Raw genomic sequence first — 20,149 nt, forward strand, 5'->3', positions numbered from 1 at the left:
AAAATAAAATCTTGGAGCAGGGGCCTGGGTGGCTCAGTCAAACGTCTGACTCTTGATATTGGCTCAGATTGTGATCTTGCAGCTGTGAGACTGAGCCCCTCGCTGGGCTCCTGAGCATGGAGCCAGCTTAAGATTCTCTCTACCTCTCTCTCTGCCCCTCCCTTTCTCATATGTATGTTCTCTCTCTCAAAATAAATAAACACTAAAAATAAATAAATAGGGGCACCTGGGTGGCTCAGTCGGTTGAGCATCCGACTTTGGCTCAGGTCATGATCTCAAGGTTCGTGAGTTTGAGCCCCACGTCGGACTTGCTGCTGTCAGCCTGTCAGCACAGAGCTCCCTTCAGATCCTCTGTCCCCTTCTCCCTGCTCCTCCCCCACCTGCATTCTCTCCAAAATAAGTAGTTAATTATCTATCTATCTATCTATCTATCTATCTATCTATCTATCTATCTACCTTAGGGTGCCTGGGTCCTGGGTGGCTGAATTAGTTGAGCATCTGGCTCTTGATTTTGGCTCAGGTCATGATCTCAGTGTGATGGGGTCAAGCGCTGTGTCAGGCTCTGTGCTGAGCATAGACTCTGCTTAAGATTCTCTCTCTCTCTCTGCCCCTCTTCCCTGTTCCTGCTAGCTAAAATAATTTGAAAAAAAAAAAAAACAACAAAACTTTTTTTATATGTGATTAAGTATTTTTTTACTTATCTTTATTATTTTTTAAGATTTACATCCAAGTTAGTTAACATATAGTGTAATAATAAAAAAAATCTTAAAAAAAACAAGCAAAGATGGTCTTGATCTTTGAGGAGTGTTTAGTCTATAGAAGGAAATTGTAGTAAGAAAATGCCATTAGACAAGATGAGGAAGAAAAGGTGGAAATAAGATGGGAAGAGAAGAAGGAGTTTCCAGTTTGGTGAACACACTGACATGTTATGGAGGTGGAAGGTGGTATACCTGGAGAGGGCATGAAAGTTATGCCCCAACCCCGATCCCTGTACCTTGTCCTATGCATCTCTTCCTTTGGGCTGTCTGGTTGTATCCTTTATATAAACTGGTAATTTTTTTTAAAGAAGAAAAGAAAAAAATGTACGGCCAGTGGTCAACCAAATTTTGAGTTACACAAAGAAAAAGCAAATGACTGAGAAGGAGTAGCCACAAGGATGGAGAAAGAATCAAGTCAGGATAATTTCAAGGATATCAAATGAAACTAAATTTCAGGAATCTGAGTGTGGACAATGGCTAAGGCACAACATCTGGTACATACTTAGATTAGATGACTTCTTAAGGTACCTCCAACTCTAAGTATTTGTCTACCTAAGTGTTCAAAACCAGTATGGTTTGTAACATCCCCTTAATTAATCCCTAGGAAAAACCCATTTCACTTCCAGTAAACAATAAGAATTTAAATTTAAATGAAGGAGCATAACATAGCCATATCTCCACACTTTCAAACTAGGCAATTTAGGATAAAAGGTGATCGTACATTGTGTTTTCTAATTGGCAATTTAAAAAAAATTACACCAGTTCACTAAAAATTTAACACATAATAAAGTACCTAAAAAGCTCCTAGAAAATGGGATTAAAATGGAACCCCAATACTCACAATATAACCTGCATAGTCTTCATTTTCAACAAAGGAATCATGAAGCCAGATAAATTCCTCATGTTGTCGAACAACAGAAAACTCATTTTGTTTAAAATTTGGCAACGAACTCTGCAAAGACAGAGATTCTCTTGAATAAAAATCAAAATTGCACTAAAAGGCTTTTAGTAAATATTTTTTATCTTATTTTTGTAAATTAGTCTCATGCGAAAGATTATCAGCACTTTTAAACTCTATTATGAAAACTCGGAGACATCAGACAAAATTATCCTGAGATGTTTAAGAAAATAATTTGACAGACTTATTATACTATACTGCTACCACCATTTAAAAGTTGTCTTACTAATATATATCAAACTCAACTATTCAAAGAAAAATAGATCTACAGTCTGAAAATATGCCTAAAAACTGAAATCCAAGAAGAAAATAATTTGTAAGACAGTAATTTAATTAACTGAAAGAACAAAACAAAATTGAAAACAAGAATGATGAAAGATATTAATAGAAGTCTAGAGAAAATTAAATCTGCATTACACCTAGGTTTTGTGAGTAATTCGTAAATGTTAGTCTTTAAAAAGTGCATTTTTTTAAAAAAGTACATTTCCCTGGGGCACCTGGATGGCTCAGTTGGTTAAGGGTCTAACTCTTGACTTTGGCTCAGGTCATGATCTCACAATTTGTGAGATGGAGCCCTGCGTGCCGGAAGCCTGCTTGGGATTCTCTCTCTCTCCCTCTTTCTCTGCCCCTCCCTCCCTCCCTCACGGATACTCTCTAAATAAATAAATAAACTTAAAAAATTAAAAAAAAATTTAACAAGTACATTTCCTTAAAACTGTTACAATAAAAGCAGTAGCTTATAAACTAAAATATAGTTTACTTCTAATTATGTTCAAAACCAAAGTTCCAGTCAATATATTATCACATATATAACATCCGCACAATAAATAGCTAAAATAGTACAAGTACAAAATCACATTTACCTTTGTGTGAACAGTGAATTTTACTTTATCTCTCTCACTCAGAGCATCGGAAATGTCCACTTGCAGAGCAGCATCACTTTGAAGATCTACATTTATTGCTTTAAGCTAGAAAAAGATAACACCTTAATAAAAATCCTATGGGCATTTATAATCTCATTCTTTTCTCAGACATTAACACAATGCAAAAACAAAACAAAACAAAACAAAATAATCTTAAATCTAAAAAAGTACTCAAGTTCATTAGAACTACATACATATTTTGAAGGGCAGGTTATTTGGGTATGTTATTATCTTAATTTTTCATTCTATAGTATTCAACTACGCTTTGTATGAGTCAATGGGATAACCATTATTCATTATAATTTCACTCAAAAAGTAAACTATTTTTTCTCTCTCCTCTTCTCTGCCATTGTGGTGTGTGAAGTTAACTGCTTCTTACCATGGGTAGCAGCAGGGAAGTCTGGAAGGTACCCTAGCCTAGGAGCTTGGATGACCTGGGTTTGAATCCCATCTCTGCACATTAATATACTCTGATTTGGGTCTTCTCACAAGACTTGCAGAATCACGCTTAAAATGTGGCCAAGAAACAGGGGCGCCTGGGTGGCTCAGTTGGTTAAGTGTCTGACTTCGTCTCAGGTCATGATTTCACGTTTCGTGAGTTCGAGCCCCACGTCGGGTTCTGTGCTGACAGCTTGGAGCCTGGAGCCTGCTTCGGATTCTGTTGTCTCCCTCTCTCTCTGCCCCTCCCCCATTCACATTCTGTCTCTCTTTCTCTCAAAAATAAATAAAGATTAAAACAAACAAACAAAAAAAACGTGGCCAAGAAACAAAAGCAGAATCATCCCATTCCCCAGTGAATTCGGATGAAAACTGGTAATAAAATCAGGTACAACTCCAAGAGGAGGCACTGGAGAAGAACCAAGCTGGTCTAGAATGGATAGCACATGAGATGGCATATATATTTATGCTGCATGAAGGTTACATACTTGTATTCTATCACTCTGTAAACATCACTACCACCTCAACAATAAACATGTTTTACTAGAAAAATGATTCTTCTCTGTTACTATGCTTCTGCACCAGTAAGATGATTCAGTAATAAATATGCAGGACCTTTTGTTTGAAAGAAATAAATACATAAAATAAACTATTTTCCAAGAAGATGGTTCATTAACATTCAAGTATCCTAAAATTAAGGAAAGTATCTACCTTTTAGAACAGGAAAAATAATGAAAAGGCTAATAATTTTAACTCTACTGCTTATTTTAGTTCAGGAATTTACAATGAAACTATTAAATATACTACATATAACATATTTATAGTGCTAAAAATGGCAACATAATACTCAATAACTACCTCCTGTGTAGGAATTAAAGCTCACATTTTACTCTACAAGCTTTAATATATTTAAATGATTGAATATGTTCTCTATGTAGTGCTTCCATTTACTTGTCTATGAGAAGACTTCTCTATAATTCTTTTTTTTAAGTTTATTTATTTTGAGAGAGAGACCTCGTGTACACTTGAGCGGGGGAGGAGCCTGACACGTGGCTCAAACTCATGAACTGTGAGATCATGACCTGAACTAAAATCTTAACCAACTGAGCCATCCAGGCACCACCCCCCACCTTTTTTCTTTAAAGTAAACTCTATCACCAACGTGGGGCTCCAACTCACAATCCCAAGATCAAGAGTCACATGCTCTGACTGAGCCAGCCAGGCACCCCTCTAATTCTTACCATATTTATAATTCTTAAATTTCATCTATATTCTTCCCCTTTAAACAAATATGCATTCTAAAATGTTTGACTAATTTGGAAACCTATAAAAAAAATCAAACACACTAAAAGATGAAAATAAAGTCTTAGCCAGCTGCAAAGATATGAAATATTTAAAGTCTAATTAACTACCCAGCCTGCTTCAAATACTCCAATTGTAAAACCCAGGTCTTACTTTGGGAATCTCACCTAATCATCAGCATTTCAAATTTTAATTACAATGTAAAAGGAAAAAAATGCTGGAAACAGAATTGTTTATGACCTCAGTCATATATTTAAAAGTGCAGGGGCACCTAGGTAGCTCAGTCGGTGTCCGACTCTTGATTTCAGCTCAGGTCATGGTTTCACGGTTTGTGAGATCGAGCCCTGCATCGGGCTCTATGCTGACAGCATGGAGCCTGCTTGGGATTCTTTCTGTCCCTCTCTCTCTGCCCCTCCCTCGCTCGCATTTTTCTCTTTCTCTCTCAAAATAAATAAACTTAAAAAAAATGCATACATAAAAGGCTTATAGGAAATATAACAAAATGTGACCATCAGTGGATTTTCTTTATGTATTCCTTCATTGTCCCAATTGTCCACAATATGCATACATTACTTTTACAAATGGTGGGGAGCCCCCTTAAAATGGAAATCCCATGATCTATTAAAATATTAATTTTAGGAATTTTTTCATTAAATAGTTGTTTAACTTCCATTAGTAATGAACAAAGTAACATTTCACTTCTGTACTATTGGTTCTAGATTGAGTAGACCTGTTTTTAAAAGATAAAGACCATTACAGGGGTGCCTTGGTGACTCAGTCGGTTGAGCGTCCAACTTTAGTTTAGGTCATGATCTCGTGGTTCATGAGTTCAAACCCCATGTTGAACCTGCTTTGGATTCTCTCTCTCTCTGTCTCTCTCTCACTCTGCCCCTCCCCTGCTCGTGCTCTTTCAAAAATAAACATCAAAAACATTTTTAAGAAAAAAATAAATTACATGGTACTGGGGTGCCTGAATGGCTCTGTTGGTTAAGTGCCCTACTCTTGATTTCAGCTCAGGTCATGATCTCATGGTTTGGGAGATTGTGCTGAAAGCTCAGAACCTGCTTGAGATCCTCTCTCTCTCAAAATAAATAAATAAACTTAAAAAAAAAACCACTTAAATTATGTAGTACTATCTCTGATGGCCTTTAGTAAAAACTTTATAGGTAACTTAAGTTTATATTAAGTTAAATTTCATCAGTAATCATCTTTTTTAAAGTTTATACTATAAACTTACATAAATTATTTAAAAATTTGTTATTGTACTCAATGCTATATGTAACCCATTGTCTGATAAAAGAAATGAAATTAAGAGTTGCCTTGAGGGGCACCTGGGTGGCTTAGTCAGTTAAGCATCTGACTCTTGATTTCAGCTCAAGTCATGATTTCATGGTTTATTGAGTGGTATTGAGCCCCACATTTGGCTCTGGGCTGACAGTGTGGAGCCTGCTTGGGGTTTCTCTCTCAAATAAACAAACAAATAAATAAACAAACATTAAAAGGAAAAAAAAAGTGTTTCCTTTTTTCTCTTTACTCACAATCAGGATACTTTTAAGATGCTTATTGTGGTAGAGTGAATAATGGCTCCCCCCAAAACATGCACATCCAAATATCTGGAACCTGTGGACATTACCTTATATGGTCAAAAAAAAAAAAAAAAAGGCTCTGCAGGTGTGATTAAATTAAGGATCTTGAGATGGGGAGATTATCCTGGATTTCCCAAATGGGCCTTAAATGCAGTTACAGATATCCTTATAAGAGGTGCAAAGAGATTAGACACAGACAAAGGGGAGGGCAACAGGACTATGGATGCAGAGATTAGAGTGATCCAGCCACAAGCTAAGGTTTGCTGGCAGCCACCAGAAACCAGAAGGGACAAGCAACAAATTCTTCCCTAGAATCCCAGGGAGCATGGCCCTGCTGACACCTTGATTTCAGTTCAGTGATCCTGTTTTCGGACTTCCGGCCTACCGAACTGTGAAGAGAATACATTTCTGCTGTATTCAGTGATCAGATTTGTAGTAATTTGTTAGAGCAGCCACAGGAAATTAATAAATTTATCATTACGATTTTTGGAATAATAATCTTGGCTTTTCTTATGTTTTCTCTGCCTTGTCAAGCATTTCCCAAATACAACTGATAGGCATCAACCTGGGTACTTGTTAAAAATACAGAACCCCAGGCCTGATCACAGGTTTATCAAAACAATCATCAAGGAAAAGCCTTAAAAACTGTGTTTGGAAACCCTAGCCTAGACTTACAGGGTTGTCTTTGCCTTTACAATCTTTGAAAACTTCAACTCAACTGCTAATATTTTGTTTTTAATGATTATATAAAACATTGTTCCCAGGTGTTATATCTGTATGTACATTTTAATTTTCAGATTTTAACTGTTGTATTATCAATTTTCAGGATTTCTACATCTGAATAGCTGTTATTTATTCTTCCAATTCAAAGTTATTCCCAATTATTTCTTTCTTCCATTTCCTTATCTCTGTATATCAAATATACTTGCCTCCTTTTTTCTGATAGCACAACGCTTGGCTTTTTTAAATTGTAACTTTTTTTGATAACAAATATTCTTATGTTATGTATTTACTGTTTTTGTTCTTGGATTCTCTCTTTTCAGGTATACCTTACATACAACGAAACACAGGTTTTAAGTATGTAATTTGAAGAGTCTTGACAAATACACAGGTTACACGCCTGTAATCATGACCACAATCATCCCCAGAAATTCCCATTATTTTTACGTTTCTACTTTTTTTTCTAACTCTTCTATAAATTCTTTTGTATGCCTTATGAAAGCTTGTAGCCCTTCACATATGGTCTTACAGCTATTAATCCAATCTATCATTTGTCTTTTTCATTCTTTTAGCAAGTATGTTCTAGAACTGATCTCAGGAAAAGCGCATGAATCACACATAAATAGGGTTACAGCAAACTGCTGATGCTGAGATTGTGACTCCTTTAATTTATATTTCATAATAGGTTCAAAATATCAGTTTCACATCTCAATTTTTTTTTCCATTTCCGAGCTTACAGAGAAAAGGAAACAAAAAGGAATATTTTGTTTGACAATAGATTTGCTTCACACACATCAGGGTGTTTTGTTTTGTTTTGTTTTAAGCCCTGTTTCTAATAACTAAGATGTGTAATGGAAAAGCCAGCCAATAAATGAAATCATCCCCTACACAAATACAAAATTTCCAATGAAAGCTAATCTGCTATTATTTCATCAATTCTAGATGCATACTTTGCACATTTTAACATCTGAAATAGGAATGCCTTATACCTGATGACAAATTCCAGTTTAATTGGCAATCTTTTTTCTTTCTTAGTAGCATATAAAGTATACCTTCCAGTCAATTGTGCCTTAGATTTGATATATTTTTATTGTAAATTTAATATTAATTTCATAAAATATACACAAGATTTTTCAGGCATGTATTCTTTTTTTAGAGAAAAGTTAATGTTAGTTTTTATTAAGGGAAAGAGTGAAAGCAAACAACTTATGATTCATCAACATTTAATTAACTTTTTGAAATTAGTCAGGTAAGTGAAGAAATTCTCATTAGACTACATTCACCAGTTTCATCCTCATCTGGGCTGACAAACGTTGCAGTCTTTTGTCAAAGACTGGCTAGGTTAAACATTAGTGTCATGGTCAAGAAAAAGACAAGACAGAGCAAATGGATTAAGCAACATAAATACAGTACCATTAAAAAGATAATTTGGAAGACACTGTCCTATTGCTGATTAATTTTCCACATGTAATTTTTAGTAAAGAAAACATTCACTACTAGTTTACTATACTGACTCATTTACTATAAAGTATCTACTTTAGAACATTTCTAAAAAATTAGTTGTTCATCTTTTGCCAGAAAAGCAAATGTATAGAGATGGATGGATGGAGGAAGGAAGAAAAGGAAAATAACTGACTACTGTATAGCCTCCCAAATGGTGTCTTGCTTCTGTCCTTTTCCATCTTTAATCTATCCCTTATAATCCTATTAAACTAAAAATCATTCCTCAGCTCAAAACCTAGGGGTCCCTACTTGAAGAAAAGCCAAAGTCCACCAGGCCCTACAAAGTCTGCATCGGACATCATCTCTCAGGCTAATCTATTATTCCTCTGGCTGACTGCAGCCCTGCCATATGGCCTCTTTGTTGCCCCTTAAATACAGAAGCATGCTGCCACCTCAGGAGTCACTGCATTCACTGATCCCTCTACCTGGAACATTCTGCCCCCAGATATCTATCTGCAGGCTCACTCCTTCATTTCCTTCAAGTTATTTACCAAAATGTCACCTTTTCAAGAAAGCCTTTCCTGGCAACCCTAAGACTACAACTCAACTCCCCTCCACCCCCAAACAAATCCCTATCCCCCCTTTAAAAATATTTGTTTATTTAACTTATTGTTTATTTATTTGAGAGAGAGCAGGGGAGGGACAGAGAGAGAGAGGGAGACAGAGGATCTGAAGTAGGCTCTGTACTGACAGTGGAGAGCCAGCAGAAAGCCAGCAGAGAGCACGACATGAGGCTCGAACTCACAAACCTCAAGATCATGGCCTGAGCTGAAGTCAGATACTTAATCGAATGAGCCACCCAGGCACCCCAATATTTATTTATTTTGAGAGAGAGAGAGAGCGAGCATGTGCACAAGCAGGGGAAAGGAGAAGAGGGAGAGAGAGAATCCCAAGCAGGCTAGGTGCTGTCAGTGCAGAGCCTGACTCAGGGCTCAATCCCACAACACCTTGAGATCATGACCTGAGCCAAAATCCAGAGTTTGATGCTTACCTGACTGAGCTACTCATGCACCCCACACCTCATTTTTTTCCTAGTACTTGTTTACCATCTACTATATTTTATTTTTTTAACAGTCCTCCATAACTATAATGTCAGCTCTGTAAGGACACAGATTTTTATTTTGTTCATTGCTATATGCCCAGTGGTGGACCTCAATAAATATTTATTGAATGTAGAGAAGAGTAGAAAGAAAGGTGGTAACCATAACTGGGCTAAGAAACTGTAATTAAGAGTATAATCAACAGAAAACCCCTGAGACAGACAGAAGTAAATTTCATTAGGCTCACGAATTCAGGCCAAATTTTAAATTTATTTAACTCCTAGCACAAATATGATTTTGGAAGTCCTGTTAATACATAATTTTTATTATTACTGTACATCTTATACTGAGCAGTCAAATCAATGCTTGATTATATATACATTTTCTGGAAACTGGCATTTGCAGCCAGATTTTCTGTCATATACTATACCTGGTTTGCAAATTCCCATAATTAGTATCAATTCAACCATCAACTCTCTGCGTTTACACTTTGAACTGCTTGCTGTATGTGGCTAGATAAAGTTACAGCTGGCATTTGTAAGCAGACTTCCTCTCACATACCATATCAGACACAATAAAATATAACTAGGGTATTACTAGGGAGGGAAGTACTACTGGTGTTCACCTCTGCATTCCCTCTAAGTCAAAGTTAATACAAATGTACAAGTGTACAAATACAACACTTTACTCTTTACACAATATACTAATACACATTTATTTAATAAACTTTTTAACGAACTTAAAAGTATATTCAAACAACAGTCCTAGGTATTATGGAATATATAAGGTGAACAAAAAGCCTTGCCTTAAAGAAATCTGTAGTGAGGAACACAAATCAACTTTATGTAATAAAACACAAAAATTAAGTGTTTCCTATTCTCTTTTCCTTACCAGTTTTTACTATGTGTACAATTTAACCTTATCAATACCTCCTGTCCCGTGACCTTTCCATGTATCTCCAGCCTGTTACCCCTCTCTCTGCTTCCCTCCTCTTCCACCCCACTGCATGGTGTATCACTCCAATACTTTTCTTATTGGTCCTAACAATTCTCATTGCTCTTTCTGCCATACTTGGCTTGCAAATTCCCACACTCAGGATCAATTCAACAATCATCTTTGCTTTCTGAGCTGCTGAGTGTGGCTAGAGAAGTCACAACTGGTCTAATACAAATTAATGGTCTTCAAATTGCATTAGGCTCTTAAAACCACTCAACACTCCTGGAAAGATCTGTTCAGCTCCCCTTCTGATTCCTTTCAGCAACTACACCAAACTTTTACTACCTCAACCATCTATATTTCCACGCCCACTCTCAACAAGTGACTTTGTTTCCCACATCCCAAAGAAATAAACACTAGCAGCTGTTTTTTCCTTAGACCCATCAATAAACTCTTCTAGCCTCATCATCTTCTCCACTTTCTCATAAGTGGTATCCTGTGGAGGGCAGAATTGTCTGCCCACCTGAGCATTTAATCATCCTGTCTGCTCCACAACCTGTTCATATACTGCTCTTCTAGTCAAGTTAGCCTCGGTCCCACAAACCCTTCACACACTGAGTACCTAATTTCCAAATCCAATACTTTTTAGTGTTCTTGACTTCTCTGGAGTATTTTGCCTTGGTGATCATTCTGTCCACTTCCTTTAAACTCTCTCACCTTCTGGGGACTTCTCTCATACTCTTCCTACCTCTCTCAGCCCTGTCAATTGATTCATTTCTTCTCTATAATCCCTTAAATGTTGGTTTCTACAGTGCTATCTAGCTGGGCAATCTCAGTCGTCCTTGACTATAACTCCTAAATTTGTATCATCAACTCAGACCTCTTATTCTAAGTTCCCAATTATACTTTCACCCTACCAACTAGACATACCCACCTGGAGGTATTCACTTATTAACAAATAAATGACTTCAATGTACAAACCACTGTCCTAGGTGCTAGGGATAGAGCAGTGAAGACACAATCCTCATCCTTACAGATCTTACATTCTAGTTTGGCAGGAAAGGGATTAAATGCCTTATAGGCACTTCAAATCCAACATATACGAAACCAAACATATTATCTAACCTTCTGTTTCTCTCTCCTGCATTCCTCATTTTCTTTTTTTCCTTTGCCCAGCCCATGTACTTATTCAGTCACTATGCCCTGTTAAATCTATCTCCTAAACATCTCTTTGCTATGTCCCTTCCTTCATCCCCTCTTTCACTGCCTTAGTTACACCTTCATCATTTTTCATCTGGACTGTTGCAACGGCCTGTTAACTGATTTCTCTGCTTTATGAAAGGAAGGATCAATCCACCCTCCACATCAGTTATCTACAATGCTATTTTCATCTAGGCATAGGCCTTTCCTAGCTTAAAATCCCTCAGGACTTCACACTGACTGGAATTTTAATTATTATGCACCTTACACTTAATCTGTACATATCTGCCCTTGTCCCATATCTGCCCCTGCTTCCTGTAAGAACAAGTACTCCAGGTAGAACCAAATTATTTACTCATGCTATTCAGTCTGCTGGCAAGCATTCCTCTTCCTGAGAGCCTACAAAATTCCTGCTCAACATTTAAGGCTTAGTTCATTTAGGTAATAGCATAGTGGCTAAGAGTGCCAGACCTGCAGCTTGACTGGCTGAGTCTGAATCCAGCTCTGTTAAAACCTTGGACAAGCTATTTAATGTCTCTGAACTTCAGTTCTCCTTTCCAAAGAAGAGTAGCAACTACTTAACAGGGGTTTGAGAATTGAGTTAATATATGGAAAGTAGCCGGCACAGAGTAAATGCTACATTGGCATGCAGCTATCATTATGTCCTCACTACTTCCCCTTCTCTCAAAGGTAAACACTCTCTCCTTTGTACTCCCATGGCACTTTATCATAAGTCTGTCACTACAGTGTGATGGTCTTAGGGCGGGAACTTTCTTTTTCTTCTGCCAACATTCATCTTCTTATCCTCTGCCCAAAAAATCGATGTCACATTTTTATCTAAAACAACTATCAATAAATGTGGAATGTATTCAAACTGTTATGTAGGTACAAAAGAAAATGCAAACATCTGGCCAAGTCTTCAAAAACAAGTCAAATTTCAAGTGGAAAAAAAAATGTGAAGAAAAAAAAAGCCACTCTACAACATTAAAAAGCATGCGTAAAGCAGACATTAAAGTGCAGAGGTGCCTGGGCAATGACAAATGGATTAGAGTATGTCTAGAGTGTGTATGTGTGGGAAGGACATACTGAGAAATAAGCCAGACTAAAAGTGTCATGAATGGTGTTTAATGCTTGTGTAAGGAGTTTGAACCTTACTGCAAAAGAACTGGGTCCAAGTAAGTACTTTTAACTAGTGGCATTATATGATTTAGTCATTTTAGTTAGGTAACTTTAAATACCTAACAAGGCTGGATTGGAAGGCAGACAGACAAGAGACACAGACCAATGACAGGAATTGCTACAATCCAGGCAAGAAACAGCAAGGACATTAAGAGGGGCCATACAAATGAAAGATGGGATAAACAATATTTTTGAGATGAAATTAACTGGCCTCAGTGATTATACTAATATGGAAATGAAGGATGATTCAGGTTCCTTGCCTGCACGATGGAAAATGATAACATTAACGAAGATAAGGAATAGAGGGGGAGGAATAAGACTAGGAGTCTAGGAGAGCTGTAGTTACTCCACCTGGAGTAATGCTGAAAACAATAAACATTTTATTTAGAACTAAAATCAAATGCTAAGAATTATGCCATCACACTGGCACCCACTGCTCTTATTTAACAAGCACAAGCACATCAGAGCAAAATGTGTCCAGTTCAAAGGGCTCATTTGTTTACTAAATAATATGTTACTGTCTTTCATTTTGGGGAAAAAATAGCCTATTATGTAGAGGTATGGCTACAGGATGGCCAGTATTTTTCAATACTGTGTATTTTTTAAAGCCTGCTTTTTAAGTTACTCATAAAACAGTATTTTCTTAAGGCTGTAAGATTCTCTTCTGTTCCAAATATCACCATGAAAATTTAAGGCTGCTTAAAAATGTGTTTTATTACGTATTTTTCTTAAGTTTACTTATTTTGAAAGAGAGAGAGAGTGAGCACATGAGTGGGGAAGGGGAAGAGAGAGTGGGAGAAAGAATCCCAAGCAGGCTCTGCATTTTCTGCACAGAGCCCAATAGCAGGGCTTGAACCCACGAACCGTGAGATCATGACCCAAGCTGAAATCAAGAGTTGGACACTTAACTGACTGAGCAACCTATGCACCCCTAAAAATGTATTTTAAAATACTGACTTTAGGGGCGCCTGGGTGGCGCAGTCGGTTAAGCGTCCGACTTCAGCCAGGTCACCATCTCGCGGTCCGTGAGTTCGAGCCCCGCGTCAGGCTCTGGGCTGATGGCTCGGAGCCTGGAGCCTGTTTCCGATTCTGTGTCTCCCTCTCTGTCTGCCCCTCCCCCGTTCATGCTCTGTCTCTCTCTGTCTGTCCCAAAATAAATAAAAAAACGTTGAAAAAAAAATTAAAAAAAAAATACTGACTTTAACTTTGCTTACTTGCTGCTCTGTATGAAATGCTTGCATTATTTTTGAATCTGTGATTCATATCAAAATTCCTATCAATATATGCACTTCATGCTTTTTCTCTATCAAGACTCTCATTCTTTTTTTTTAACGTTTATTTATTTTTGAGACAGAGAGAGACAGAGCATGAACAGGGGAAGGGCAGAGAGAGAGGGAGACACAGAATCTGAAACGGGCTCCAGGCTCTGAGCCGTCAGCACAGAGCCCGACGCGGGGCTCGAACTCACAGATCGTGAGATCATGACCTGAGCCGAAGTCGGACACTCAACCAACTGAGCCACCCAGGCGCCCCAAGACTCTCATTCTTAAAAGGCTGAACAAGATAACCTAAACTAAAATTACAACGCTTAAAATTCTAATGACAACCTATTTCTATCAGGACAAACACAATATAAGGAAATTTAAACAGGCCAGATATTTCTGTTCTTGAAATGAGGAAATAGCAGGATAACTGAAGCTATAATCAAAGTTCAGTGCCCAACAGAAACTTCTTGGATGCTTGCTGAAAAAGTAGTATATGTCCAGAGCTAGAACAAACAATCCTAAAATCTGTATGGAACCAGCAAAGACCCTGAATAGCCAAAGCAATCCTGAAAAAGAAAACCAAAGCTGCTTAGGCGTCACAATTCTGGACTTCAAGCTCTATTACAAAGCTGTAATCATCAAGACAGCACGGCACTGGCACAAACACACACACACAGATCAATGGAACAGAGCAGAAAACCCAGAAATGGACCCACAAACATATGGCCAACTAATCTTTGACAAAGTGGGAAAGAATACCCAATGGAAAAGACAGTCTTCAGCAAACAGCGTTGGGAAAACTGGACAGGGACATGCAGAAGAATGAACCTAGACCACTTTCTTACACCATACACAAAAATAAACTCAAAATGGATGAAAGACCTAAACGTAAGACAGGAAGCCATCAGAATCCTAGAGGAGAAAACAGCCAACAACTTCTTTGACCTCACCCACAGCAACTTCTTACTAGACAGGTTTCCAGATGCAAGGGAAACAAAAGCAAAAATGAACTATTGGGACCTTATCAAGATAAAAAGCCTCTGCACAGTAAAGGAAACAATCAACAAAACTAAAAGGCAACCGACGAATGGAAGATGATATTTGCAAATGACATATCAAATAAAGGGTTAGTACCCAAAATCTGTAACAAACTTATCAAAATCAACACCCCAAAAAACAAATAATCCAGTGAAGAAATGGGCAAATGACATGAATAGACACTTCTCCAAAGAAGACATCCAGATGGCCAACAGACATGTGAAAAAAATACTCAACCTCAATCAGCAAGGAACTACAAATCAAAACCATAATGAGAAACCATCTCACACCTGTAAGAATGGCTAAGATTAACAACTCAGGCAACAGCAGATGTTGGTGAGGATGCAGAGAAAGAGGAACCTTTTGCACTGCTGTCAGGAATACAAACTGGTGCAGCCACTCTGGAAAACAGTAGGAAGGTTCCTCAAAAAATTAAAAATAGAACTACCCTACAACCCAGCAATTGCACTACTAGGTACTTATCCAACGGATACAAAAATGTTGATTCAAAAGGGCACATACATCCAATGTTTATAGCAGCACTATCGACAACAGCCAAAGTATGGAAAGAGCCCAAATGTCCACTGACAGTTAAATGGATAAAGATGTGGTGTGTGTATATATACACACACACATACACACACAATGGAATATTACTCAGCGATCAAAAAGAATGAAATCTTGCCATTTGCAACAACGTGGATGGAAGTGGAGGGTATTATGCTAAGTGAAATGAGTCAGTCAGAGAAAGACAAATATCATATGATTTCACTCATGTGAAATTTAAAATACGAAACAGATGAACATAAGGGAAGGGAAGCAAGAATAATATAAAAAGAAAGGGAGACAAACCACAAGAGACTCAAATACAGAGAACAAACTGAGGGTTGCTGGAGGGGTTGTGGGTGGGGGGATGGGCTAAATGGGCGAGGGGTATTAAGGAGGGCACTTGGTGGGATGAGCACGGGGTGTTATATGTAAGTGATGAATCACTAAATTCTATTCCTGAAATCATTATTACACCATATGTTAACTAACTTGGATTTAAATTTAAAAAAAAAAAAAGAAAGAAAAAGTAGTGTATGTCAATTACACTCGGATTAAAAAAAGAAGAAAAAGAAACGAGATATAAAAAAAAGTAGTTATCTGTCCTTCTCCCTGCTTCAGGAGGGCAGAACCCAGAAACTTTTGTTTTGTTTTCCAAACACCTCAGGTGATTCTGAAGCAAGTGTTTCAAGGCCACTCTGAGAAATACTTGTACTGGTTCTGGCATCAGAAACATGGTTTAAAGTCCACCTCTCCCACTCATTGGTTGTGTGACCTCAGACCACTTAGTTTCTCCAAGGTTCAGATTTTTCATGTGTAAAAGGCGAATACTAAGTTTCACAAAGATGATGAGAGGATATAATGAAACAATGCTTATACAGTACTTAACATGGTGCACACCTATAATTATTACTATGATTTATCCAGTTCCACAGGACAAAAATTAGGAAGAACCAGACATATATACATATTCACCATGACATTCTAAATGCTTTGTAATTCATGGTAATGTTTTTTCCATTTTCATATTAAAATTTTCATCTCTAAAATTCTACAAAAATCTCCTGGTCAGGCATGCTCTTTGTCTCCCTTTTCCTTTAATTTTGGAATACATGAAAAAAGTTTTTGGCCACATTACGTAAGTGCTTCCAATTTCATAAACAAATCGTACCAAAGGCATAAGGCAGTGAACATGAATATTAACCAGAAAATACTTTTCATATCAACATAAGTACTCAAAAAAATTAGTATTTTTACTCAACATTAGTCAGATTTTATAGGAAAGCAAATCCTGTTTGCTTTTTCTGGTAGACCACAAAAATTAGACACAAAGTTATCTAAATAAAGAATGCCAACTGCTTTATATTTAGAAAAATCAGTTTAATTGGACTATAATCAATTCATCTCCTTTCGTTACACAACTCTAGTGGTTTCCTCTATTTTAAAATCCTAAATGTAATCTATAAGTGACCATCTATCTAACTCCACTGTCTTATCCCAGAAGATGCATATACACACACAGTTTTTTAAAAATTCATTAGAAACTAATTTTTTTTTTTTAAGAAATAACCAGAAATCTACAGGCGCCTGGGTGGCTCAGTTGGGTGGGCATCCGACTCTTGATTTTGGCTTAGGTCATAATCCCAGGGTGGTGGGATCAAGCCAGGCTTTGGGCTCCATGCTGAGTGTGAAGCCTGCTTACAATTCTCTCTCTCTCTCTCTGCCCCTCACTCTCAAAATCAATCAATAAATAAACATTTAAAACAACCAGAAATCCATACGTATGATGCTTTCACACTAACTAGAAATTCTAAATGATGCTTTTGTGTAAACTGAGAAATTTATTAAAACATCAATTATAAAAGTATGCAGCCCCCTCTGCATCCTTTTTATCACTTGAAAGCTTTATAAAGCTCATCAGTTAATACTACCTCAGCTTGTATTTAAAAAACAATAATAATATCCTTCAAGAATATTTTATCACCTGCCAAAAATCAACTAACTGATGGGTCCCCCACATCATCTAACATGAATAAGTAAAGGCAAATGGAAAACTGAAGTGCAGTCTGTTAAATGTAATGGAACCAAGGAACCTTGCTGAGCTGCAATCATCATACATCAATATTTTTCAAGTGCTCACTTGTACAAGGCACTATACAGATTACACCCCTGAGCCAAGGCAAATGGTGGGGGGGGGGGGTGGAGAGAGTGGGAGGGAGGAATCGGAGGCCTGGAGGCCCTTTCTTAAGTGGCATGCAATTGGCCTCAAAACTACCACCAAGGGAACTCTGCAAAAGATGTATTTTTTGGACAGTAAGAAACGCAAAGATACCGTGAGCTTCCAGCACTTTGCAAAATCTGGCAGGATACTGGAGAAGAGTTAAGGTTCCGCGACAGTGAAATTCCTTGCAAATGGGTAATTTAGAAAAAGCTTGTACTATGTCTGTTTTAGGAGAGAAGGGTGGGCGGCAGCGGGTTGGAGGTCCACAAGAAGGTGCCGCCAGAAGATCTGAGAATGGGTTTTCACAGCCCCGAAAGTGTCGAGGGTGAGGGGACGGAGGGATCCAGCTCCGGCCTCCACCTCCACTTCCCCACCTGCCCCGACCCAAGCGGTGGAGGAGGTCCAACGGAGGGTCTGAGTCAGGGGCAAGCAAGCGGTCCTGGGTCCTCGGGAAATCAGAACGGAGCGGCCCCGAGGGAGGAAGGGCTGCAGGAGGGCGGGGCGCGGTGCAGCGAGGAAACCGAAAGGAGGACGGCGGGGGAAAGGGGCCGTGGGACCCGGGACCCTTCCGGGTACCACACCCGGGGGCCAAGGCGGGGGCGGGAGGGTCCCGTCAGCGAGAAGGAGGCAGAACTTACTCCGCGGTCCTCCTCCGAGAGGAAGTCGGGGCCGTCGTCCAGGCCTTCCTGCGGGGTTGCCGGGCCCGGCGCACCGGGGGAGAAGATGGAGTTAGGGAGACACAAAGGGAGACATTAGTGCCAGGCCGGCGCGGCCCCCGCGCCCGCCCCGCGCCCGCCGCCCCCACCGCGCGCCCGGGGCTCGGCGCCGCTGAGAACACCCACCATCATGGCTGCTCCGAGTCGAGGGCCAGCGCAGGCGCGCACCGCACCGCGGGGCCGGAGAGAGCCGGCAGCAGCGGGAGGGGCGGGGCTGGTGGCGGCAGGCGGGGGCGGGGCCTCGGAGCAGCCCGCTCCGCCCCGCCCTGGAGCCGAGGGCCGGGGGCCATGAGCGGTAGGAAAAAGGAAGGCAGGGCCCTCCGCCCAAGGTCGAAGCACCCTAGTCGGAAAGGCCCCAAAGGCCCAGACCCACATGGCTGCTGGCAGGTCTCAGCTGGCCGGCTCTGACCCGGAAGGAGCCCAATGCCACCCGGGGAGCTGTCCAGTTCCCTTTCCCCGAGGGCTGCAGTGAAAAAACCAAGCAAGCGCTCTCCAGAAGCCACAATAAGTCATCTTGTCTTTGTATTATGCCACACGATAATTAATCGCAATTAATATTTTGCCCATAGAAACTGTGAGAACTAAGGGCCTTCACACAGTCAGCTGTAATCAAGCTTTTACTGTTGGTGAGGTAATAACCTCAGGGTTTGGGGCACTAATGGTTGAGCACTATAAAAATGAGTTGTTTGCGTTATAAGAGTATTCCTTTCATTTGTATGAACAAGTGCCTCCAAATCCACTCTAACTGTCCACCCGGATGGCACCACGTGGGTGTCCAATCCGAAGGATGAGACAAATTATTCCTAAACCTTTGCCTCATGTCACCTTTACACACAAGCACACACTCAAACACCCAAGCTATCCTTGTGCTTCCAGCCACTTAACGGCATCAGCATCTTTAAATTTTCAGACCGGAAGCCTCAAAGTCCTATACAAATCCTTCCTTCTTCTCCCTCACTCATCACACCATATAGTAACAAATTGTTACATTTATAATTGATTTTCTGTGTTATCTCCTAAATCTCCCACTCGCCCCTCTCCTCCCTTCCACAGCAATTACGCTCAGTATCTGTTTGACCTTTTCAATACTCTCCTAACTTTTCTTATTTCCATCTCTTTCCTCCATTGTACATACTGCTGCTAGTTTTCCTCCTAACACACAGACATTGATGATAATGCTGCTACCCTGTTTAATAATCTTTACACATCTTTGTTACATTAAAGTCCAACTCCTCAGCAAAGCATTTAAGGCCTTCTACACTCGATTCCCTCCCTATTTTGTTGAATTGAAACTCTCAAAACAATAATGTTAAACAATTAATATTTTCATGAGAATTTCTTGTAGCTTTCATTTTGTATGCAAGGAGAACTGAGGCACAGAGAAGTAAGTTACTGCCTGAACAAGGGTTATTCTCCAATGTGGGGGGCGGGGGGGGGGCTTTATTTTTTGTCTTTTGTTTCTTGTTTCCCAGTGTATTGTAATAACTACTGGAGTAGTGTTTTTCACTGGGAGTCATGAGGCATCATGCGGCATCAGTGTAGTGTGATGAAGTGTCAGGAGGGATGTTCTGGTAATTTGTTGCTGATGGAAAGTGCCAATATTTTCTAATGATTTGTTTTTGGTTTGAAGGTAATGCCTGTAAAGCTCTGCTTCCCAGATGAAAAGACGAATGGAGCTACAATTAATGAATGGTATTTGCATACAACTGATAGGAGGGTCAAGTGTGTCCTGTGGACAAAGGTTGAGAAGTACCACCTAGGACCACCTAAATGTCTCTGATCATTAACCAAAGGTTTCAGTACTTAAGCCAAGTCCAGAC

General features: G+C 39.2%; 1 protein-coding gene across 2 annotated transcripts in view; it reads right to left on the reverse strand.

Annotated features, from left to right (window-relative positions):
* Positions 1-18,529, reverse strand: part of SNX6 (sorting nexin 6) — a 59,769-nt gene extending 41,240 nt beyond the window's left edge. Inside the window, exons 1-4 of one of the 2 annotated variants that reach the window (XM_047075590.1) lie at positions 18,456-18,529; positions 18,252-18,299; positions 2,580-2,684; positions 1,600-1,710 (exon numbers count right to left, since the gene is read on the reverse strand). In XM_047075590.1, coding sequence (XP_046931546.1) covers positions 1,600-1,710; positions 2,580-2,684; positions 18,252-18,299; positions 18,456-18,461 — 270 coding nt within the window. In that variant the 5' untranslated portion in view covers positions 18,462-18,529. Of the gene's footprint in view, positions 1-1,599; positions 1,711-2,579; positions 2,685-3,018; positions 3,225-18,251; positions 18,300-18,455 lie in introns of those variants that run through there. The other variant, XM_047075591.1, reaches the window with a different exon arrangement.
* Between the last annotated feature and the right edge of the window lie 1,620 nt (positions 18,530-20,149).

The sequence above is a fragment of the Lynx rufus genome, unplaced genomic scaffold (genome assembly GCF_022079265.1).
Source record: "Lynx rufus isolate CCGP_SWC_20201006 ecotype Redwood Valley unplaced genomic scaffold, mLynRuf1.p SCAF_13, whole genome shotgun sequence".
NCBI lineage: Eukaryota > Metazoa > Chordata > Mammalia > Carnivora > Felidae > Lynx > Lynx rufus.